This window comes from Nycticebus coucang, chromosome 14 (genome assembly GCF_027406575.1).
Source record: "Nycticebus coucang isolate mNycCou1 chromosome 14, mNycCou1.pri, whole genome shotgun sequence".
Taxonomy (NCBI): Eukaryota; Metazoa; Chordata; class Mammalia; order Primates; family Lorisidae; genus Nycticebus; species Nycticebus coucang.
In genome coordinates, this window is record NC_069793.1 from 1,607,994 (window position 1) to 1,632,442 (window position 24,449).

Here is a 24,449-nt window from a genome sequence, read left to right on the forward strand (position 1 = left end):
GAAGCTGGTCAGGCTTGTCCAGGGCTCAAGGCTATATGTTGTCACCAAACCCTTGCCCCTCTGAGGATGTGGGTGGGGAAGGAAGGAGAGCAGGGCTAGAGGGTGGAGGATTCTGATGGGAGGGTAGGACGCCCCTTGGTGCTCCAGCTCAGGGGCCTTCCCAGCTCAGGGCCGCGGGAAGGTAGCGGAAGAGGGTCTCTGTCCTGTAAGCCTTGCCCTGGGGCAACAGGTGGGCTCATCCTGCCTCTGGCCCCTGCAGCCTTATCTCCAACTCATAGGGGGTGGGGGAGGAGCCACCAAACCTCTGGAAGCATCTGGAGACCCAGGCCTGGCACAGAGCTGCAGTGGGCAGGGGGCCAGCCATGAGGGCCAGCCAGGTCACCCCAATGTCTCTGACTCACCCTGCCCTGGTCACTGGCCCATAGTAGGCACCAAATTCTGTCCTGAATTGGGCAATTCTATTGTCAGTGCTCGGCCTATAGGTTTCCAGAAGGAGTGAGGGGCAGGGGCAGGTGCCTCGGTTTTCCTGATTCAAGGGATTAGGGCCACCTAGGCTGCAGTCTCACTGGCCAGCACATTCACCAGGCAGAGCATCTGCTGGTTGTTGGTGCTACCTGGAATCCTGAGGACAGAAAGCCCAGGCTCCACGGCTGCTCAGAAACGGGGCACAGATGGCAGCACAGCCCTAGGTTGGGGAGACAGGCCTTGAGGGAGGGTCTCAACCCCGAGACAGGGAGCTCCCAGGTGTAGCCCTTGGCGTTGGGAGGCACAAGCCAGCCCGAGCACACTGTGTGAAGCATAGCCAAGGCCCCTTGCTCATTTGTGCTGTATGTCCCAACTGTCCTCCCAGAGGGACAGGTTTGGCCTCTCAAGGTTCCAAGGTGATGGGCGCCAGCTGAGCCTGCAGTGTCCCCAGCTCCACGGGGGAGGGTGGGTCTAGGGCACTGTGCTGAGGGGTGAGAGGTCCCTGACTGTGCAGACCCTCTTCCTGGGCAAAAAATCAGCTCCCATGCGACACCACAGAGAGAAAGGAAGGGCACTGGGGAGCTTGGGCCCAGCTCTGGGGACTCCACATCAGCCTGGCTCAGGGAGAGCCTGGACACCCTCCCCAAGGGCCACCCAACCATCTTGCTCCCATCCTCAGCACGCCAAGAATGTGCCCACTGCTGGACGTAAAAATAGAAGCTGACAGCCCTTGTCCCCTTCTCCAGACACGTCCCTCCGTCTTGGCCTCCTTGAGTCTCCTCCACTGGCCATTCCTATACTTGGTCAGGGGCCTGCATGGGCACAGCCCCCACGCCCAGCCACCCAGCTGTTAACCAATGGGCTGCTGGGAAAGATCGGATGTCACTATAACACGAGGGCCTGAGGCTGGGGGCAGCGCCACCCTGTCCTGTCCACAGGGATCTTCAGCCCTCATCAGCCCCAGCCTGCAGGTTGGTATGGGTGAGAGCAGCCCAGAGAAGCCAGGCCTCCTGCCTGCATCCGGGGCCATGCTGGGTCCACGGCACCAGGTCCTGGGGCAGCCTGAGGCCACGTGCCCGAGGCAGGTGTGGTGGCCTGGGTGCCCAGGCAGCCTACCAGTACTCTGATGCTGTGCCATCACCCTCCCTGAGCATCTCCAGCACAGGGAGAAGGCTGCAAATGGGATGAGGGTTATAGGAAACCAGGGAAGGAGGAAGGTGGGGTCCCTGGAGTCACCCAAAGCAGGAGCCAGGAGAGGTGAGGAGCATGAGAGAGTCATGGCCTCCTGAGTGTGAGGGTCCCTGCCCAGGCTCCTGAGTGAGGCCCTCGGCTTGAAAGGCCCACGCCGCCTCAAACTCTGCCCTTCTGTGGAGGCAAGATCTGAGGCAAGAGGGGTGTAGGCTGGCCTAAGGTCACTGGGAATGAATCTGTGGGTGTTATCTGGAGCCCAGGCAGCTTTGGGGTCTCTTGTCTGAGCTCTGGACAGGGGTGTGCCAGATGGGGGTGGGGAGCTTGGCTTGGCTGTCTTTGCCCATGGCTGGGAGGAGCAGGTGCTAAGAGACCCCTGCCCTGGGCGCCATCCCCCTTTCACTTGCCATCTGACCAGGGCTCTGTGCCCTCCTGAAGACTTGGGACCCATAGGAAGAGACGGGACAAGGTGGGAGTCGGCCTGGGTGTGGTCAGGGTCCAGGGTGGGTGAACTAAGATCTCTTAGCTGCCCTGGGCCTCGCCACCTTCTAAGGAGGATGGGAGGTCACTTGTGCTCAAGGAGACTGACCTCACCAGCTATTTTCAGGCACCTGCTGAGGGCAGAACACTAAATCAGACAACTATCTCCTTCCCAGTTGCTGACCCTCCCCCAGACCCCCTCAGTTTTGGGGACCTAGCAACAACTGCGCAGGGGCAGGGAGCAGAGCTAGCTCCATGCTGCCTTCAGGCACTTGGCACAGAGCAGGAGTCTCAGTTTTCCCACTTAGAAATAAGCCTTTACTGCCTCAAGTGGGGTCCTCAAGGGTCCCCATGGTGCTTATTTAGATTCTGGCCTAGGGGACAAGTGAAGAGGGAAGAGCTGGGCCGGCCTGAGTGTCACAGGAGAGGAGAGGGTCCGGGAGGCTCTCTTAGCCCAGCACCTGCTGTCTAAAGTTTCTGGGCAGAGGTGTCTTGCTAATTTTGGTGCCTATTTCTGGACATCTCAGCTGCCATCGGCTTCTTATAAATAACCCAGCTCTGGGCATGTGCCCTGCCCCCTATGCAGCTAACAGGTGTTGGCCCTGCCTAGGTCAGGGGTGTGCACAGTTGGGGGGGAGTGGGGATCCCTCACCCTACAACTGGGTGTGCACAGTTGGGGACCGTGGGCCCGAAGGAGGCCGTGGTGTCTGGAGCCTGAGCCAGCCAAGAGGGTGGCACCCAAGGGCAAAGATGGAACTACAGACCTGAGCCCTGAGCACAGGGGCAAGGGGCTTGGGCAGCACAGCCTGGCCAAGCCAAGGACAGAGCTCCTTGCCTAGTGCACAGCTGACAGGCTGTGACTTGAGGGGCAGCAGCCCCCGGGGGTGCCTCTGGGAAGAGGCCCCACAGATGTCTGCTACCTAGTTCTGCACACTAGGAGTTTAGCTTCTCTGGGAAACTGAACATCCTTGACGGAGGGATTAGAAAACAGTTTCCACCTCGATGAGGGATATGAACACACGTTTAGCTGATGAATGTTGTTTTTCTTATATGAAGGAAGCTCCCTGGGGGGACCATACCTGCTTGTCTCTAAGTACCCTGGGCCACAGGCTAATGCAGCTGTCCAACATCCCCAGACTGGCGGCTCCTGGTGTGTGCAGCAGCCAGCTCATGGACAGGCTGTTCCTGAGCACGCTGGCCTGAGGCCGCTGCACCTGGGGCACAGAGCTTCCCCATGGACAGTGACAGATTCAAGCACATTCCTGGGGCCTGGGAACGCAGGGAGGAAGGAGAGGTGCTGTCCACTGGGTTCATGCTGGCTGGATGGGCCTCACACAGGTGCAGAGATGGGGTGGGGGAGAACAACAGATCCTGCCCCAGTGAGCCCTGGGGGCTTAGTCTGGAAGGGAAGAGGTTGGAGGGGGATGGAACAGACGCTGCTTTGGGACTTGGAAGAGGGATCCTCAGGGGGCTATGGACATACAAGAGACTCTGGAGCACCCTGCGAAGTACGTGGTCCAGAAGGAAGGCACGACGCCCAGCAGGGCGTTTTGGGCTCACATAGGAACAGGAGTTCTCGAGAGGGATGGTAGGGCAGGCAGGGAAGAGGAGGTCTGTGTCACTCACCTAGGGAACCTGGCTCCAAGGGAGACCCCGGCTTTGGCCCAACCTGGCTCCAAGGGAGACCCCGGCTTAGGCCCAACCTGGCTCCAAGGGAGACCCCGGCTTAGGCCCAACCTGGCTCCAAGGGAGACCCCGGCTTAGGCCCAACCTGGCTCCAAGGGAGACCCCGGCTTAGGCCCAACCTGGCTCCAAGGGAGACCCCGGCTTAGGTCCAATCTGGCTCCAAGGGAGACCCCGGCTTAGGCCTAACCTGGCTCCAAGGGAGACCCTGGCTTAGGTCCAATCTGGCTCCAAGGGAGACCCCGGCTTAGGCCCACTGGGCAGAGATCACCCAGAGGCTGGTTCTAGCTCACATCAGTAGGCCAGCATCACCGCAGGCTGCACAGGCCTTCCCCAGCCTGGACAAGCACTCTGCGCCCCAGGGCCCCTTGTCCAGTATGCCATAGAGAGGATGTTTGCCTTGAGTAGGGGTAGACACCATGGCCGGCTGGCCTCTCTGCAGCTCTGGGCTACAGTCAGGGCGGGAGGGTCAGAAACTGGGGCAAGGAGGGTTGGTGGGGATCCATGGGGACGTCCCCGCACTTCTGAACCCAAGCGATCCCCCTCTTCTTCGTCCCTCCTGCCCCCGACAGAGACAGCCCCGCTGCCACCATGTCTGACGAGGAAGCGTGAGTAATCCCCCCCGCCCCCCAGTCTAGAGAGTTTGCTGATGTTCGCTGCAAACCTGCTTGTAAAGCTCCTCACCCCCACTCTCTCTCTCTCCTCCCTGCACCCGGCCCTGCCTCACAGCGAGCAGGTGGAGGGTAAGTGTCTCAGCTGTCCTCTTTTTTCCTGGATGATCAGACAAAAGGTCACATGTGGGAAGGGGTGTGGGTGTGGGTGCCTGGCCTGGGAGCCCTAGACAAGAAGCATTCTGTGGGTGGGCTTCAGCTGAGCCCCTCCGGGGGAGGGCTTGCCCTGTGCAGTACCCACTCACACCAAGAAGCCCAGAGGCTCCTGCATGTCCCTCTCCATATCTCAGTAGGACATGGGCACCCAGGACACACAACCCTTCCCAAAAGCCACAACCATTGCCAGAAGCTTGGCCTTCTTTGGTGCTGGCAGGCCCCCTTGGGCCCAAGGACCCCCCCATCTCTGTTTAGCTGGGAAGTTGCTGAACTGTCCAGGGATGGGCATGCTGGCAGTCCTCCTTCCATGCCGTCCCCCCTCATGTGGCTCCTCTTTGTTCTATCCTATACAGAGCAGTACGAAGAAGAAGGTAATCTCGGGGCCTCTGGAGGCCCCCTAGACCTTGCTCCTCTGAGCCTCACCCCTCTCCTGCGTGGTGCCTGCATCCCCCCACTCAGGCCTTCTCTGGTCCTTGGCTTTAACCCTCCTTCCTCCTCAGCACCTCATTATTAACAGCAGCACAGATCACTGGTTTGATTAACAACAATGCCAGCATTGCATTAATGATTAATGACTTAATCATTAACTAGTCATCACTGACTTCCCGGCTCTTTCATCAATTAACACACACTCATTGATTCTTTAACACTTCACCATCAGTGTCAAGTGCCCTAGTGTGCTTGGCCCTTCTGTCTCTTGCATCTCCTGTCTATCTCTCACTATCTCTTTGCATCTCTTTCTCAGTGTCTCTCTGTTCTCTCAGCTTCACTTAGTCTCCTGGTCTCTCTTTGTCTCTCCTGTCACTCGGTCTCCATCTCCATCTCTCTCTGTCTCAGCGTCTCTCCACACCACCCCCAAGCCTTGGGTGGAGTCTGGAGACCCCCACCCCTGGCAGGCTGGGTGTGGTCTGTGGGTGGCTCTGTCATGCCCGGGCAGGCGTGGGCGGGTGGGGGACATGGGCGCAGGCGCACCTGGGAACAGCACAGAGCTAGGTTCTCAGTACACGGCCTCCCTCTGGAACCCCTGGCACGCGTCCAGCCTGGGAACGTGCCCCCGCAGCTCACAGCCGCCCTGCAAGAGGTTCTGGGCGCTGTGTTTTGAAAATATTTTAAAAGCACTTGGCTACCCTAACAACACAGCACAACCTTTCTTCTGCTGGAAAGGCAGAAAGACTCATTTCTGAGTGGAAAACGTGGCCCGGGGGTAGCTGTGGTATGTGTCCTCGAAGACCCCCAGGGCTGCTTACTTCTAGGCACACTCAGAGGACCCCATGGGGACATTCCTCGTGGGGTCAGAAACAGGCCCAGCAGCATGGGGTTTTCTTGAAATACTTGGGCTTTGTCTCTGTCCTTGCCTCCACCACCTGGAGCACAGGACACAGGTAGAGCCTCAATGTGTGGGGCAGCCCAGGCTGTCCCTGAGGCCTCGAGGCAGCCAAGCCACCTTTTAGGAGGCAGACTGGCCTGTGAGTCCTTGCTCCCCAGGCTGGCCACGGCAGCTCTCCTCGCCAAGCTAAGTGCCCCCTCTAATGACTGTCCTTCTTCCCTCTCTCTGCCCTCCTGCTGTCTCCTGCTCCTGGCTTCTCCCACTTTCAGAGGAGGCCCAGGAGGAAGGTAAGTGGGTCCTGGACCCCCATGCCGGCCCTTCCAGCCTTCCTGCCCCACAGACCACCATCCCACGGTGACACTGCTGGGCTGTGGCCCCAGCCCCTGCTCTAAGGACGTGCCGTGTGCCCCTGTCTAACCCCCTCCTCTCTCCTCTTTGCCACCCTCGCACCCTGGCTCTCCTTCACTTCAGAAGTCCACAAGGAAGGTACGAGGACACAGGACTTCTGGTCCCCATGTGGGGCCCGGGGCCTGGCTGGAGCCACGTGGGTGGGGGAGGGGTGGGGAAGCTGAGAGGCACCAGTCAGCCAAGGGGCCCCCACATGTGGCCCCCATGTAACTCACTAACCAAGATGATGCCTGGGCCCTGAGAGTGGGACCCTTTCCTGCTGGTCCATAGAGCACAGCCAGGGGCTCACCCAGGAATAGGTGCCCCTGCACACAGGGGCACTGGGGAGACCACAGGAGCAGATGGAGGACGAGCATGGCCCCCTGCCCCAGGTGGGACACTGACAGCCTGGGGGCATCTGGTCCTAGGATGGGCCAGATCTCGGGGAGAGAAGCCAGATGGAGGCAGAGCCCTGGCCGCTAGCCATGGGGGTCAGCAGCTAGTTTCCTTTGGTAGTCCTTTGTCACAGCCTTCTGTTGTGGGGCACCTTGGGGGCTATGGCCAGGTAAGGGGTTGGAGACAGGTGGGGTGGCTGTGTTCAGATCAGTGGACAGAGCAGCCATCTGCTCCTGGGGCTGCCAGCTTCCTCAGAGGCTGGAAACAGCCCTGTGAGGGGAGAAAGAGGGTGGGTGTCCTGTGTGTGCCCACGGCCCCCTGAGGCGCTGCCTCTCTGGGACAAAGGCCTTGCCCTTGCAGATGCTGGTGCCACTTGACCAGGCTGTGGCTGATGCGTGGGTCTCAGAGCCCCAGCCAGAGGCGTGGTGGCCCTTCTGGGCGCCAGCACAGATGGGAAGTGGGAGAGCAGGGACTCATCCCCATAGCCAGGGCAGTCATGAGCATCACAACAAAAGCGAGAGCTAATACCCCAGACCAGCTCCTGAGCCTCAGTTTCCCTACCTGTGGGGTGAGGCGTGTCAGGGCTAGACTCAGATCTCTGAAGGACCCTCCTGCCCCAAGATTCTGAGGCGTATGGCAGGATCTGGGACATGGGCTCAGGCGCAGTAGCAGCACCCAGGCTAACTCTGACCATATCTTGCTCGCTTCCCGCACGTGCCCTGCCCCTTGGCCTCGAGTGGCGATTGGCTGTTTTTCCATTAACCTCGGATCCCTTCTCCTTTGACCTCTGACCTGTGGTTTTGCCTCTTGTTCCACGGCCCTCCTTGGCCCATGAAGTTCATGAACCAGGTATGTGACATGACTTCAAAGCCACATGGGCGCATGTGGCCAGTGTGGGTGCACACAGGAGCCAAGAAGGAGCAAGAGGCCGCGTAACCCACTCACACCCGGTTCTGCTTAGACCCTGCCGCCCCTTCCCCACCCCATCTACCCCACCGCTCCCCCTCTCACTTCCTCTGCCCCATCTCTCACTGGTTCTCTCTCCCTCCCGCCCCTGTCCCCTCCACGGTGCTGCTCTGCAGAGGAAGTCCAAGAAGGTACGCGGGTGCCCCCAGTGCTCCTGCCACAGCCCTCATCTTCCTCCTTTCTGTCCCTTCTTCCTTGCTCCCTCCCGCTTGCCATTCATGACTGACATGAGCCCTTGTTGACTAGCCCCGCCTGGCCTCTGGGTGGGCACAGAGCGGGGAGCCTAGCTCTGGCAGGACTGGCTTATAGGGCGCAGGCCCTGCTTCTGGTCTCCCTGGCAGAGACTATTGAAGAGCTCAAAGGCAGCGAGACCCCTCTGTGGCCCGCCAGCAGGACTGAACGGTGGGATGTGGCCAGCCTGGGCCGTGTGCAGAATAGGCCTTGGGAGGGTGATGCTGGGTCCACTGAGACCCTCTGGATCTCCTGGGGTAAGGTGAAGAAGAGCAGAGGAAGGCAGGTGGGGCAGGCAGCCCCTGCCCCGCCCCAGTTAGCAGTGGAGCAGGGAAGCACAGAGTGAGGGCGAGGCCAAAGGGAGGGAGGGGCAGTAGGGTAAAGCAGAATGTCGGGCTGAGGCTCAAGGTGGGGATATCAGGGACTGGAACAGCCGGGGGCCATGCGTGCAAATGAGCAATCAGTCAGGCCCCAGCATCCCACCCTCTGCCTGAGCCAGACCCAGACTCGCCCAGGTGTGAGGAGGCCCCCTGGGTGGGCCAGCTAAAGCCCTGGGTGGAGGGGCCTGGATGGGGAGCACTTCTCAACCCCTCCACTCTGTTCCGTGGGGCTGTTGGGTTCCTCCACTGGGCCTGACCCCTGTGCTATCCAGGCCACAGTCTTCCTTCCAAGGCCTGGACAAGACAGGATGTGGTGTGAGAGAGGGGAGGATGCCCAGGCCACACAGAGAAGGGGTCAGGAGAAAGCGGGCTCATGGGCACCAGGCCTCTCTGGAGCCAGCACCTGGACAGTGGGGAACAGACCGGGCACTGGGGACAGGAGCAGGAAAGCCCCAGGACAGCTTTACCACCCCTGACCCCTGCATGTGCCCCCTAACCCTCCATCGCCCTACCTCCATCCGTTGGGGGCCTCAGTCAAGGCCTACTTCTAGCCCTTGACAGGGGGTCTGGGCTTGCTCCAAGGCACCCCCAGCCCTCACACCCCTGATGTCAAAACAGGGTGACGTCAGCCCACCTGCAGGACAGAGTGGTACAATCCCAGGGCTCCAGCAGTGAGCAGCAGGTTTCCAGAGACCCAAGAGCTGAGGAGGGTGTGACGGGAACCTCAGCCACACAGCTTCAGCAAGGGGCTGGCCAGGCAGGACCCCCACCCTGGGTCGGGCTGAGGGGGGATGGAGGCCATCACATATCAGTGACCTCATTGTCCATCATTGCCACCTAAGGCTCAGAGCAGAAACAAGGGGACAGAGCCAATCCAGGCAGGCCAGCAGCCCAGTGCAGGGTCTGGAGGCCCTGGGGCAGTCAGAGGGGCCCAGCACAGCCTCTGGGGCTGAGGGCAGAATTGCTGGCAGGTCAGGAGCCCCTATCCCAGAGAGCTCAGGTCTCAGTTTCAGGCCCACTGAAAGGTGCCGTAGTGGACATTCTAAACTTGGGGAGAGCTCTGTGGCCAGCAAGGAGCTGTACATAAAATCACTGATAGAGGTCTCTACAAGCCAGAGTGGCCAAGGCTTGATTAAAATAACCATTTTAACCTACCTGACTGGGTAGGTTCAAATGGACCCTGAAGGCCCAAGTCAGGACCTTAGGAGCTTCCTGAGGGCAGAGAGAGAGGCCTGGGTTGGGGGGACTTGCCATGTCAGCAGTGTGGGACAGACCCAGGGGCACCCCCTGGTTCTGCTGAGGGGGGTCCCTCACAGTCCTCATCAGGCCTTCAGGGAAGAGCTTCCTTCCACCCCGTCCATAGACAGCAGTTCTCTGGCCCTAGCTGAGGATATTCCTGGGTCCAGACCGGGGAAGAGAAGGTCCAGGCAACAGGGCCCTTGCCCTCTCCCCTGCCCACTGGCCTGCTGCTCCCGGCAGCCGCCAGCTTTTCTTGTGTGCTTGTGCCTTATGCTACAAAGATGCCACAGAGGAGGCCCTGGAAGGTCAGGGCTCCCTGAGTCTGCTCACAAGGGACAGAGAAGACCCACTGGGCTGTGCTGGAGCTGTCCACCCTCCTTCTTGCCAGGGACAGGGGCCTAGGTTATCTGGGACTCAGAGAGTGGCCCACACCTTGGAGGTTGGCCATGGGGCTGAACCAGTGGCCCTGGAGCCTCTGGGGTGCTTTCTCCTGAGTCCTTCTTTCCTGTCACCCTGGCTCCCTGTCCTGGGAGTGTCCTTCCTCCTGCCTCTCCCCTTCCCCCCTTCGTAGGACTCTGCATCCTTATTCCTCTTCCTTCCTTCCTTCCTTCCTTCCCCTCCCTCCTGGCCCCACAGGCTGAGCTCTTCTCCTTGGATACACCAAGGAGGCTTTCACAGCTGGGATGGGGCAAGACCCTCTTGTTTCTGGTGGCAGGGGGCGGGTGACCCCAGATGGGACCCAGGAAGCCCCCAGCGAGGTGGTCCCTGGGTTGGGCAGCTATAGTGTGCAGCCCATCCTCACCCGTCTCTCTCTTCCTCCCCATGCTGGCGCTGTGCTGCAGAAGAGAAGCCGAGACCCAAGTGAGTGCCAGCCACAGGCCTGGACACTGTGTGTGTGTGGAGGGGTAGTGGGGGGTTAGCAGGGCGGATGTTCTGGGGAGGAGAGGCCCAAGTGTGTGGGACTGACAGGTACTGGGGTCGCCCAGCAAGTGACCTCCACAGGTCCAGGAGAGTGGTTCTGCCCTGGGCCCTCCAGCATAGGCCAGGAGGGCTTCCTGCAGAAGGAGGCTCCTGACCAAGGGAAGGAGGAATGGGTGCTGCAGGGTTGGGGAGAGTCAGGGAGGGAAGGGGAGGCGGGGTGCCAGGGACACTGAGGCCACAACCACCCAGGCCCATGGACCTCACCAAGCTCAGCTGTACTTCAGGGTCTTCCAGGACCCCAGATGTGAAAATAGACATACAAGTGGGCTGGGGCTGGGAGGGTGGAGGGTCTCACTGCAAAACCCCTTCCAGAACACACCTTCACAGTGTCCCAGATAGTTCACTGCCCAGGCACTGCTGGGCATCTTTGGGGAGCAATTCTCTCCAGATGGTCTGGCCCTCCTCTCAGCCACTCGTGAGTGTTTCAGAGACATTTGTTTCAATCTCCCTCTTCACGCTCCTGGTTTGGGTAAGGACTTACAAGCACAGGGCACTCTTGACGCGACCCACCCCTTCCACTCCATCGAGGGCCCTTGCCTGGGCCCTGCACTGCCAAGATGGAACTTTGGAGCATGTTGGCACACGCCTGTCACTTGTCCCCACGTAGGGAGGCCTCCCAGATTCGCGGGAGCAGGGACACGTGGCGGGCACGGCCGTCTCCACCCTCGCCCTTCACTTTGCAGCAATTTTAAGTACAGTTATGCCGGATCATGGGATATTTTCTCGTTTTAGAAAAATTGTTTATATTTTCATTATGAAAATAAAACACCTCATTAAAGAAAATTTGGAAAATATGTAAAAGTCAAATGAAGAAAAAAAATAATCTATAATTCTTCCACCCGAGCAGCCAGACTGTGGAAAAGGGTAGGAAGGAATAAAAAGGCTTATTTCTTCCTACTCTTTTTCCATGCATAGGGCTTGGAAAAAAAGACTTAAACTCTGTGCTGTTTTTCAAACATCATACTGTCCGTGCAACCTTGAATTCTGCTTTTTTGAAAGTGCAGCACTATTCATAAACATTTTTCCATGTTTTTACACGGTCTTCTTAAATATTGTGAATGGCCACACAATATTCCATCGATTGCACAAACCATAATTTTCCTAACCGTTCCCCCGGAGCAGGCTTTCCCCAATATTTTACTATCATAAATAACGCCGGGTGGAAGGCATTTTCCATCTTTAGGGTTATTTCCCTAGGCCACGTTCCCAGAACTGGAATTACTGGGGCCGAGAGTGTGAGTGTTCTGAGGACTGTGGCTTCCGCTGTCCAACTGCTTTCCACAGGGGCCGGGCCAGCGCCGGCTCCGACGTGGGACCCAAGCAGGTCTGGGCCCCACATCCCCCACCCGAGGACAGAAACCTGCTTTTACTTCCAGCCCTTGATGGATGGGCAGTGGCGTCGCGCGGCCTTGCTCTCCACATTCCTGCGCTCGCTCGCGGGCCAACCTTCCGTGCGCGTTCACTGCCGTCTTTCTTCTCTGAGGGATGGCGCGCGGACGCCCTGTGCTCATTTATCTAATGGCGGAGGCGTCTCTATGTTTTCTTAACTGTCAGTTTGCATAAGGATATAAGTCTTCTCTGTATTTGCTGAAAATATTTTTTTAGTCTGGTTTTTAGGGGGGTGAGATTTTTTTTTTTTTTTGCCTCTTGGCTTTTGCTGGTTTTGCATACATACGTTTTTCATTTCATGGAGTCATCTGGCTATCCTTCCTGTAGAGGGACCTTCTGGTGCTTGGGGGCTTAGGAATCCTCTCCCACTCCAGTTTTTGATCAATATTCAGTTGCACTTTCTTCCAAGGCTTGTTTTAAAAAATTGTTGTTGCTGTTGTTTTAACTCTTTGCTCTGTCTGGAATGCATTGGCGGGAGGAGGGGTCACACCCCAGCCGATGGGGGCCTGCTTTCCCTTCAGAGTCCTTTTTCCCAGCCCCCCCTGCCCCCCACTCTGGCCCAGAGAATCATGAAGGATTTCGGCAGCTGGTCCTAACCACAGAGGATGGTGCTGCCTGGGAGGGCCAGGTCTGACATGACTGGGCCATGGCATTTGTTCATTTGTTTAAGAACAAACTGAGGTTCTGTCCTGGGCAGTGGGGCGAAGCAGCTGGAAGCTGCAGAGCAGGGCACTGGAAGGTGGACACCTTCTCCAAGGGAAGGGCAGGTTAGAAATTGGATGAGGAAGCTCAGGAAATGTGCCCATAGCCAGGGGCTGGTGGCCTGTGCTCGTGGCTGGGGCTGGCAGGGTCAGACCACCCCTCTGGGAAGGTCCCCAGTGGTCCCTGCTCACCGGCCTCTCTTTCTCTCTCCTTTAGACTCACTGCTCCTAAGATCCCGGAAGGGGAGAAAGTAGACTTCGATGTAAGTTTGTAAGACTCAGACCAACACAGCCACCCCCAAACTACAGCCTTCCATCTCCAACTTAGGCCTCAGGAGCTCATGTCCTCCCTGGTTCCAGGCAATTCTACCTAATTCATTTCTGGACCACAGGACACTCCCTAAGGATAGACATCTCCCTTCCCTTCTCTCCCATACATTTGTCTATCTACTTATCCACCCATCCATCCTTCTATTCATTCATATACTAACCCTCCCATCATCTGTACACCCATCGATCGATCCATCCATCCATGCATCCACCCACACATCCACCCACCCATCCATCCACTCTCCCATCCATCCATCCATCCATCCATCCACTCTCCCATCCATCCATCCATCCATACATACATACACTCACCCATCCACCCACCCACCCACCCACTCATCCATCCACCCATCCATACACTCTCCCATCCAGCCATCCATACACTCTCCCACCCATCCATCCATACACTCACCCATCCACTCATCCTTTCATCCACCCATCCATACACCTACCAATTCACCCACCCACCAATCCATTCATCCATCCATCCATCCACCCACGTATCCACTTAGCCTCCCATCCATCCACCCATCCACCCATACACCCACCTACCCATCCACACATCCACTTATCCTCCCATCCAACCATCCATTTATTCTCCCATCCACCCATCCACTCTCCCATCCATCCATCCACCCATCCATCCACTCTCCCATCCATCCATCCACTCTCTCATCCATCCACCCACCCATCCATCCATCCATCCATCCATCCATCCACTCTCCCATCCATCCATCTATACACTCACCCATCCACTCATCCTTTCATCCATCCATCCATACACCTACCAATTCACCCACCCACCAATCCATTCATCCATCCATCCATCCACCCACCTGTCCACTTAGCCTCCCATCCATCCACCCATCCACTCATTCACTTATCCTTCCATACATCCACCTACCCATCCACACATCCACTTATCCTACCATCCAACCATCCATTTATTCTCCTATCCACCCATCCACTTATCCATTCACCCATTCATCTACCCTTCCATCCATTCACCCACCCACCCATCTACCCTCCCACCCATGCACCTTCCCACCCATCCTTCCATCCACCATCACTCACCCACCCACCCCATCACACATCCATCTGTCCACCCATCCATTCACCCATTTCTCCAGTCCTTTGCTCCACCCACTCATCATCCCTCCCTCCCTCCATCTGTCTACTCACCTGTCCATCTCTCCATCCGACACATTGTCTCCCTGGCATTCTTCTCTCTGCCAGCCCCATGAAGGCTACCTCTGAGGGTGGTGACTGGGCCAGTCCCTCCCAGGGTGCTGGGCCTGGGTTTGCCCGCAGGAAGGGCAGCACCCTGCCTGCAGCTCAGGGGCCAGGCTGTGCCAGGCCCCCTGGAGGACAGCAGAAAGCCCCTTGCCACTGCCAGCTTTCATGGGACAGATGAGTCAGGGCTTCTTTGCGGCCTCTCCCCCAGGACATCCAGAAGAAGCGTCAGAATAAGGACCTCATGGAGCTGCAGGCCCTCATCGACAACCACTTTGAAGCCCGGAAGAAGGAGGAGGAGGAGCTGATCGCTCTCAAGGAGAGGATTGTGAGTGTGGGGCTCCCACGGCACAGGGCAGGTGCACACACCAGGAGCGTGGCAAGGCTGGGCCAACCCACTCCTCTGGCCACAGGAGAAACGTCGCGCAGAGAGGGCTGAGCAGCAGAGGATCCGTGCTGAGAAGGAGAGGGAGCGTCAGAACAGACTGGCGGTGAGGACAGCCCCCAGCTACCAAGTGCAGGACCTTCCTTCTCCCGGGTGTCCCACCAGCATCAGCCAGTGGTTAGAATCACTGGTTAAGGCCCCTGCCCTGGGGTATCCCTTTGGAGGCCCTGGCCAGGACTCAGATCTTCCTTTCTGCAAGTTCTAAACCCAGGGTGGGCTCTTGAGGCCTGTGCAGAGAGCCTTCCCTAGTCCTACCCTGAGGGGCTTGGGCACTGGGGGTCCACAGGAGGAAAAGGCCAGGAGGGAGGAAGAGGATGCCAAGAGGAAAGCTGAGGACGATCTGAAGAAGAAGAAGGCTCTGTCCTCCATGGGCGCCAACTACAGCAGCTACCTGGCCAAGGTGAGCGTGTCGCCCAGAGCCCGGGGCTACAGCCTGTGTCTGCCACACACCCTGCCTGAGACCTGGCCACTCTGCCCTGGTCCTGACCCCTCCAGGCTGACCAGAAGAGAGGCAAGAAGCAGACGGCCCGAGAGATGAAGAAGAAGATTCTTGCTGAGAGACGCAAGCCGCTCAACATCGACCACCTCAGCGACGACAAACTGAGGTGAGAGGGTGGCAGAGGGGGATGCCTGCTCGGCAGGCAGCTCGGATGCAGGGTGGGATGAGGTGCTGCTGCTCTTTGTGAGGCCACCAAGGACCCACACTGTGGTGGCCACAAGAGGATAGCAGGGTCCTGGGCCTCACCTTGTCGCCTCTCCAGGGACAAAGCCAAAGAGCTCTGGGACACCCTATACCAACTCGAGACTGACAAGTTTGAATTTGGGGAGAAGCTGAAACGCCAGAGATACGATGTGAGTCCAGGCCACATGGAAGCCACCTCCCTGCGGCCTCATGGTCCTCTCCTGTACCCCACCCGAGCCCTCAGCCTGGCAGCCTTATAGCAGAGGGGTGTGGCCTCAGGGCCCATTTTCTGACCCCTTCCGCTAGACTTACGGGACATTCCCAGGGTTGCTGAACTCATGTCCAGGCCCCCAAGTCCCTCTGGTGCAGGAGCATGACCCCCACAGCTTCTGCTGCCAATGTCTGCTTTCTCAGAGAGGGCGAGAGGTGACATATTTCTTCACTTGCCACAGGGATCGGGTCCAGCTTGGGAAGGGGCGTAGCCCTCCCAGTAGACATTGCTGCAAGGGGCAGAGCCAGGGGTGGGGAGGTGGGTTGTAGAGCTGTGTGGGTGCATTGGAACCATCTTCCCCCTCTGAAGCCCCAGCATGGCCCTGAAAGGGTGTCGGGGGGCCAGTCTTGGGTGGTCAATGCTACCAGTGTGAACACAGACACCCCCAGCTTCCTTCAGAGCCATGTGGCCCACCCCTCATGCCCCTGTGGGTTGCTGGGGAGGGCGGGCTGTCCTGGTGGGGCATCTTCAACAGGGCTGCTCTCAGGTCAGACCTGGCTCCTGCTCGGATAGTCAGGGCAAGCCACTCTGTCTGCCTGTGCCTCGGTTTCCCCACCTCCAGCAGAGGGGAGACAAACATGCCCCTTCCTGGAGCTGTCCCAGGAGACACATCCCTGAAGACCAGTGAGGTCCAGGTGACAGTGCTGGGCTGGCCCTGACATGGGCCTCACTACAATGAGCCGAGGCCAGCCCCTTGGTGTCCCCAGAGCTGAATCGGGGTCCCACCACCTTCTTTTTTATTTTTAATTTTTATTAAATCATATCTGTGTACATTAAAGCAATTATGGGGTACTACCTGCTTCTTACACACTGGGTCCACAGAGGTCCTCGGGGCCTCAGAGAGCCTGGAGGGCCACGGCCAGGCTGGCCCATAGCACGATGGGGCCTTGAGGCCTCATGGCCCATCCAGCCACATAACCATCTCGGTCTTTCTAGATCATGAATGTCCGGGCCAGGGTGCAGATGCTAGCCAAGTTGTGAGTAGCCAGAGCCCACACAGGCCAGGCTCCAGGGTGTGCAATGCACGGTCAGCCTCTCGCATGGCAAAACCCAGGTCACTCGGGATGCTGGCGGCAGGGCCCGGAGCTGCCTTCCTGCCCCACCTCCTCCCTCAGGCCTGTGGTCTGGTGGCTCCTGAGCTGCCCTTGCTGGCAGTGAGAGAGGGCTTCACCCTCCCGGCCTCTTGCACTAACCTGGGGCCTCCACCACAAGCATCTCTAAGGCTCCATCAGGGGGAGCAGGAAGACCACCCGTGTGGCCAGGAGGGAGTAGGGGCTGGAAGGAGGCTCCTGTGGCCTTACTGTACTTGGCTACCCCGCCTCACATCCTGCGCAGGCTAGAAGGTAAGTGGCTGGCTCCAGGGCTGTGTGTGCAGGAGCCCAGGCCAGTATAGGAGGCAGAGTGAGTCAGAGCCATGCACCTGGGGCCTTGGAGCCAGGACACAGTAAGGACACACAAGAGGCTGGGGCACCATGGTCCCGCCTCCCCTGCGGTGAAGAAAGGCATCCACCTGGCCTGTGCCCGGCCTGGCCTTCCTGGGCCCTTCACAGTAAGTCACCTGTGTTGTTCACAGATCACCAACCTCAGAAGTCGCATCGACCAAGCCCAAAAGCAGTGAGTACTCTCGCCGCACCCCGCTCCAAACTGGCACAGGGTCCCAAGCCCCACCTGGGGCCAGGTCGTGTCAGCCGACCCCTAACCAGGGCCTGGCAGCTGGCCTTGGCACAGCGGTCACCAAACTAACCTGCGAGGCGGCTGAGCCAGCATGTGCAGGCTTGTGCCCACAAATGCCTGCTCATCTGCACAAGGGCAGCCCTGGGTCGTGGTGGAGGCAGGAGGAAGGAGCCAGGCAGGGCTCTCCGGGATACCCTCGCCTGTGTCTGGCATGGGATGTGGGAGAGGGCAGACTTTGGAGTGGCCGGCTGAGCCAGCCTGGACTCCTGGATGTCCCAGCATCCTTTCACCCTCAAAGGTGACCTGACAGGGAATTAAGAGGCCAGGCCCTGTCACCAGCTGTCTGTGATGTTCAGGAAAATGATTCCTCAGGGTGGTGACCTTCTGCCTATGAAACTATGTCCCAGGGGGGTGGCAGAATTCTTTAGGACAGCTGCCCACCCAGGGCTTGTACCCAGGTGCCTGAGGTGACTTCATGCTGGTGCCCACCATGCCGCCAGCCATCCCCTGGCACTCGCTCCCTGCACCCATGGGCCCAGCTTCCTTGCTGCTCCCAGAATCGGCCCCTCCTCCACAGAAGGGGAGCTGGTAAAAGGGGCCTCATGGCCTCCCTGGTCCCTGTTGTGAGGTCAGGGCTCATGGCAGGCCTCTTTGAAAGGGGTAGTGCATTTGTGTGTGTGCATGTGCATGTGAGTGAGGATACTCAGGAACATGTGTCAGGGCACAGCCTTCGCCAGCCTGGGGCCTGACCAGCTCCCAGCTCCCTCCTGGCTCACTGGCTATACAAAGGGCCTCAGACAAATGGGGCAGCCCCTGAGGACCACTGTCCCTGGAGGCTGCTGCCCAGAAGGAGCCAGAGCATCTGGGAGGATGGGAGTTACCTGCCGAGACAGCCTTCCCCGTGGGGGCTTATCTGCAGGGGCCCCTCCGGCAGGACAGGGAGGATGAGGGAGGGTCCCTGGGGCATGCAGGGCCTGGTTGGCTCACAGCCTCCTTTCCTAACCACACTAATTGCCAGGCCCCAACCAGGCCAGGCAGAGGTGAGTCAGCATCATGTGGACTGAAGCTGGGCATATGTGCGAGGACACCATGGCCTCACCTGGAGCAGTCAGGGTCTGCCCTGGCTGGCCTGAGGCTGGAAGCCAGAGAGGTGGCCTGACCTAGTGGGTCCTGCCCTCACCAAACATGCTGACACTCAAGAACGATTTGCTTCCCATTTGCAGCAGCAAGAAGGCTGGAACCCCCGCCAAAGGCAAAGTCGGTGGGCGCTGGAAGTAGAGGGGCAGAGGACCCCCCAGGCAGAGACCCTCCAGCCCTGCTCTCCCTTGGGCCCACTCGCCACATACCTCATTCTCCAGCCCCCAAGACGAAGCTTCTTCTGTGGCTGCACAACAATCTTGGGGGCAAAGGGGCCCTCTCGGAGCACCCCCTGCGTCTCTGTCCTTGCTGTTTCTGGCCTCCGGGGTCTGTGAATAAAGCTGGCAGATCCCCCTCCACCAGCATGTGCTCACTTGCGAATGGGCCCTGGGGAGATAGCTGAGTTATGGTGGGGGCAGCCTGGGGCAGAGGCTGCCCACCTCAGGGGCCAGGTCAGGAGAGGAATGGACAACGCATGTCACATATCACCTGCTGCTACCACCGTGTCAGACGGTGCCTGGAGCATAGGCCCCAGATACCACATCTGGAGTCTCAGTCCAGAAGTCCCCTCTATTCCCCACCCCAACTCATGTGTCCCTCAGCGGGCTGCTCTAAGGGGGTGCTTGCCCTTTGGGACAGAATGGAGGGGGGCAGCACCATGGGACACTCTGCAGACCCCAGGAAGGTGGGGGCAGATGATGAGCCGCCCCCACTCTCTGTGCGGCACCCCGAAGCCCCTCCAAGGAGCCTAGCACACTGGGGAGGAGTGACGAAAGGCACATTCCCACTAGACAGCAGGCGTGCAGGCACAGATGGTTCCCTACCCTGCAAGAGAGCACAGTGTGCAACTGTGTGGCAGACGTGAAAGTCTGAGCAAATAGAATCATGGAAAATATAAACCACAGGTATCAGATCAAGACACAGGCCTGTGCAGTGTGGCGCTCACAGAGGGGGCCTGGGGCAGCAGGCACGGCTGTGCTGCTGTGGGGCACGCGGGGCCAGAGGTGCCAGCCAGGACCCTGAGGGCAAAACGGAACCCCCAGACAGCACACACACATGCGTGTGCACACCACCTCCACCCATGGCCCTCATGCTTTTGCCTGTGTGGGCACAGTCCCCACGTGCCCACACACTGTCACACTCCACACCCCCGACCGAGGCACAGTCCTCCTTGCAGGCACACGACAGGCATCTTATGGCAGGATTGAGGACATGTCCTGGGACCACGGGCGCTTTGTCCCAGTAATGCAAAGACAGAGACCTCAGTGTGTGGAGGGAGGGAGGGAACCCACTGTTGGTTGTTGCCGTCCCGCCTCATGGCCTCTCTCTGAAAAGGTCTCTGAGTAGCGGGATGGGCAGGATGCAGGCAGCTGAGCTGGGGACAGAAACAGTCACTGTGCAGGGACTGAGGGCACAGCTCACCAGCAGCCGGGATGCAGAATGCTAACAGGGTTGCGGCAATGGTGTTTCCACAGGGAAAATGAACATGTGTGTGAGCGCAGCATGCATCCCTGAGCAGCCGCAGCCCAGGGAGACTGCACGTGGTGCAGAGGGTGTCTGCCGCCAGAACGGTTGGCTCTGGCAGGGTGGACACTGACAGAATAGCTGTGGAGGGTTGGCCAGAGGTGCCCCCAGGCTGGGCCTTAATGCAGGTTCCATCCAGCAGCACAAGGCCACCATCAGCCCATCCAAGAAGGTGACTCCCAGAGTGGGTCAAGAAATTTAAAAACGCACCAGGGGCTCTCAGGCCACAGAGAAGGTGGTAAGTTGAGCAGGACACAGGCAGCGTGGTTGGGCATGGCAGAGGCACCCTGAGAACTCCAGGCACAGACCCAAGTCTTGCCTGTATTAGAAAAGGGTGAAAAATGCAAATCTGAGGAAATTGTATATCTAACTTAAGAAATTAGAACATGAACAAAAAAACAAAATCAGGAAAAAGTGAAGCATGGAAATAACAATAAACAGAAGTTTACCAGGACCAAGAATTAATGGAGGGGATCGGCCAGGCCAAAACCTCTCTGGGGAAGGGCTAATGAGCAGTGGCTCGGCAGGGCCGGGAGGCGCAAACAGCATTCGGATGACAGGACGGCCCCACTTCAGACACTGCAGAGGTGGAATTTGCAGTAAGAGAACACCATCAACAACTTTCCGAAAACACATTTGAAAACTAAATAAAATAGCCAATTCCCAGGAGCACTATAACTTATGGAGTTGACTCAAGGGAAAGCAGGAACCCTGAACAGACTGATTCATTGTAAAGACATCGAGCTAGCAGTTTAACGTCTCCTACCGAAAAGCGCTATGAAATTTAAAAAATTACATTTTGACCCAGGGGGCCATTTTAATGCAAAGAGAGTTTTACATGAGAACACTGAATTTCACGTGTTACATGCTCCCAACACACGGACAGTTTAAGGACCACACGAAAAGAATCGGGTGAAACAGCACTATTCACAAACACTTCCAGCCAATTAAGAGCAGAAGGGACTCTGTCTCCAGAGGAGGCATCTTTCTTAAACCTATGGCAAACCGTCCTTGGCTGTGACACCTCGGAAAGCCCCAGGTCAGGCAAGGTCAGAGTGGTTTCTACTTTCCAAGTCCCCTGTTCACCCAGAGTCTGAGACAAGACAAGGAAAGTCGTGTTTTGTTTTTATTTTTTTTTTAAGAGACTGCTGGGCATTCATAGCGATGTAACTGTCTTGAATGAAACCCCAGAGAATCTATGATCCTAAGTTACCAGAACGGGGCTGAGCTCAGCACACCACACAGTCACAGGACTTCCTCGCATGTTGGCAACCAAGTGGGAAGAGACACCACGTGTGAAGATGCTGTGTGAGATGGAAATTTAAAAAACTTGGGATAGTGTGTCTAACAAAAGACGCCCAAGACAATTGCAGAGAAAGTAAAAAAAAAAAAAAAAAAAGGAAAGCTGTTAATGTCTTTAATGAAAGGTATTAAAGAAAACCTGGATGACTGGAGATGGTTACCGTGTCCCAGGAGAGCACGGAAGAAAGAGGGACCCCACCACACATGTGAGAGCTGGGCAGGGCAAGCGTTGTTCTGAGAGCCACAGGGATGGCTGCCACGGGGTCTTGCAGAGGGGGACAGAGATTGGGCTCAACTCTGAACACAGCCCGGGCCAGCAGGGATTCAGAGCCAAGGAGCAGGGTGGAGAACCCCAGGCCTCCGGGATTCTGGCTGAGCCAGAGAACAGAATTCTTGCTAAATGAACTTGGAAGGTCAGGCCAGGGTGATCAGCTGTCCCCAGGGTGGTGGTGGATGAGAACTCGGTCAGATACTGAGGGGCTCTCCCTAGGCAGGCTCAGCCGCGGTGTCTGGGGCTGGGTTTCAGGAGGACGTGCACGGGTGGGCCTGTGAGACACTGATTCAATTTTCATCAAGCAGGGAATCTCCATCAACACAAAGACGTAACCTTACAAATGCTGGTTCTTCTTAATTGAACCTGTGAATTCGGGACAATTCAACTACATTTCAACAGGGCTTCCTATGGAAATAGACGAACTGGCTCTAAAATGAATATGGAAGAAATGGGGCCATGTCAAGGGAAGGCAGTTTTGAAGAGCAGACCAAGGCTGGGGAGGGACTGTGCTCCCAGCACTTGGGGGTAGTGGGATGTTGGCTTCCAGGGGGCACAGAAAAGAGAGATGGAAGATGCCACACAACACAGGGCCTCGGTGGCAGGAAGAGATGGTGCCGAACAGTCACACGTTCATGGTTTTCACCAAGTGAAAGTTCTGCCGTGCCTCACACCATGCCCTCAGAGATTAATTTCTGCTCACTTACAGACCAGCACATGACAAAAAAAACATTGCAACTTGAAAAGTGGGAGGGAGAGTGTCAGAGAGCTCTCTTAACAGGGAATGTTTCTTAAACAAGATATAACTTCAAACCTTAAAACTAGGAATTGATACATTCAATAAGAGAAAAGTAAAGTTTTAGCAAATGCTCTTCTCTATATCAAAAAACACCATAAGCCGTGCAAAAAGCCAAGCCATTGCTTGGGAGAAGGCATTTATTTTTTGTTTTTAATTTTTTTTTATTAATTCATAACTGTATACATTAATGCATTTGTGGGGTACAATGCACTGACTTTATGTACAATTTGGAATGCTTACATCACACTAGTTAACATAGCCTTTACCTCAATTATTGTGTGAAGACACTCTACTCTTAATAGATTTGACATGTACCCTTGCAATATGCACCATAGGTGAGGCCCCACCAATTACCCTCCCTCTACCCACCCTCTCCTCTCCCCTCCCCTTGTAACCCAGTACACTGAGGAAGAGCTGGGGCTGCTGCCATGAGGACAGACATCGCGTGACGGGGACAGAGCATTGGTGGTCAGGGTTACGTGGGAATCAAAAGTACAGATTAGATGACCAAAATGTGAACAACAGTCAGGGGAAAGAAAACCTCACTTTTTCAGAAGAACACCAGCTGAGGGATGGAGACAGAACAGCAGAAGTTGGAAAGTGCCATTTTGAAACCATTGCTATGACAGGTCCTGGAAGAGGGTTATCAGGGGATGCCCAGGTTGGTGAGTGAGATACTCATGGTCTCAAAGCACCACCTCACAGGTTACTCGCGAAGTTAAAATGGTCCCTTGAGAACAGAGAAGGCTAGCGGTCACCGACATCTCCTAAGAGAGGCTTCTGCCCCAGTCTCCCACCTGAGTTAACCATGAGGAAACAGCACGTTCAGACCACAGGCCTCATCAGGACCACTGGCTCAGACTCTCCAAAACTGTCCCTGACCTACAAGCATAAAAAGAAAAAGTGGTGGGGTGTTCTAGAGTAAAAGGGGCTAAGGAGAGGTGGCAATGAAACAACACGTGAGCCTTGACGGTCGTCACATCAAAATGCAAAGGCCACGAAGGACACTCTGAGGTGCTGTTGGTGTCCTGGTAGCGTAGCTTGTTCACAGGGGGGTCTGGTGGTGCAGCTTCATTTCCAGTGGCTCAGGACGGGCTGCGGTGGGGAGCAGAGGTAGGGAATTAGGGCAAGAAGTGGCTAGCGCCCAGCCCTGCCGCTCCCCTGCTGCAGGACAGAAGGGGAAGAAAGGTGACCCTTGCAAGGACAGCTAGTCGCGCCTGGTCAGCTTGAAGGAGGCACGGATAGTAATCTAAACAGTTAGAAAAACCCAAACATTCATCAGGAGGGGAGCATGCAGGTAAATGGCAGGTTGCCCGCAGATGACCCCTTGCCATGATGACAGCCATCTGCAACCGCTGGCAATATCCAGAAGATGCTGTGCTGGGTAGGGTACGTTGTAAAAGTAAGGTTACTTACATAGAATTTTAAAAAATATTTTCATATCTGAAAAGTAAATCTCATGCTCCTGGATATACGGAGCACACAGTCCAGACAGACAGTCCCTCCAGGAAGGGAGGGGATTCTATTGTGAGGGTCCGCACGTGCGTCCAGTTCTATCTGTTAGGCTAAGTGGTGGGTGGGCAGACGAAGGCGCCTCCTGTTTTTGTTTTTGCCTTCTGGGATATCTTAAATAGCTCATCATTGTTAGCTACGGGGAAAGGGCATTTGCTAAAAGTTGATCTTTATTTCTGAATACAAAACAAAACAAAAGCACAAGACATTATAGAAAACTATAAATAAGCACTTCCTCTATCTGCGCTTGTCGGGGGACACCGAGCCGCTCCAGCCCGAGACAGGAACCACGCAAGGACGCCTGCTTTTACCATCACGGCTCACCCTGGCCTGGGAATCGAGGACAATGCAAAAAAGCGGAAACGAGATGTATAACTTCTGGGAAGGAGGGGGCCAGAACTCCACATTCCTGGGAGCCCCCGAGAGAGGCAGCGGAAGAGCTCTCAGAATGAATGAGGGAATTCAGGAAAGCAGCCAGATGCAAAATACATATTTTAAATCAATACATATATTTTTATTTTCCACCAACCACTATTTAGAAGATATGGCAGAATAAAAAAAAATTATTAGAAAACCTCCCCAAACCAAAAAAAAGCCCAGCATAAAGAGCATAAACACACTTAGCAATA

General features: G+C 56.7%; 1 protein-coding gene across 4 annotated transcripts; it reads left to right on the forward strand.

Moving 5' to 3' along the window:
- Positions 1-1,392: 1,392 nt before the first annotated feature.
- On the forward strand, positions 1,393-18,771 carry TNNT3 (troponin T3, fast skeletal type). 4 transcript variants are annotated; one of them, XM_053561800.1, is made up of 15 exons: positions 1,393-1,436; positions 4,389-4,424; positions 4,546-4,559; positions 4,997-5,014; positions 6,240-6,257; positions 7,836-7,850; positions 10,412-10,430; positions 12,858-12,903; positions 14,415-14,531; positions 14,617-14,694; positions 14,935-15,048; positions 15,144-15,253; positions 15,410-15,500; positions 17,175-17,215; positions 18,499-18,771. In XM_053561800.1, exons 2-15 carry the CDS (start codon positions 4,408-4,410, stop codon positions 18,551-18,553), a joined length of 753 nt encoding a protein of 250 aa, XP_053417775.1. In that variant the 5' UTR covers positions 1,393-1,436; positions 4,389-4,407; the 3' UTR covers positions 18,554-18,771. The 4 variants fall into 4 exon arrangements, with proteins under 4 accessions (XP_053417775.1, XP_053417777.1, XP_053417774.1 ...); XM_053561802.1 differs by lacking the exon at positions 1,393-1,436 and adding an exon at positions 1,621-1,722; XM_053561799.1 differs by lacking the exons at positions 1,393-1,436; positions 4,389-4,424; positions 4,546-4,559; positions 4,997-5,014; positions 7,836-7,850 and having other exon boundaries at positions 6,239-6,257.
- The last annotated feature ends 5,678 nt before the right edge of the window (positions 18,772-24,449 follow it).

What these genes read in the sequence shown, in the direction of transcription:
- TNNT3 (XM_053561800.1), top strand. An exon ending in GGGAGAAAGTAGACTTCGAT is followed by an intron (nt 12,904 to 14,414) that starts GTAAGTTTGTAA and finishes CCTCTCCCCCAG; the next exon opens with GACATCCAGAAGAAGCGTCA. An exon ending in TGAAACGCCAGAGATACGAT is followed by an intron (nt 15,501 to 17,174) that starts GTGAGTCCAGGC and finishes TGTTGTTCACAG; the next exon opens with ATCACCAACCTCAGAAGTCG.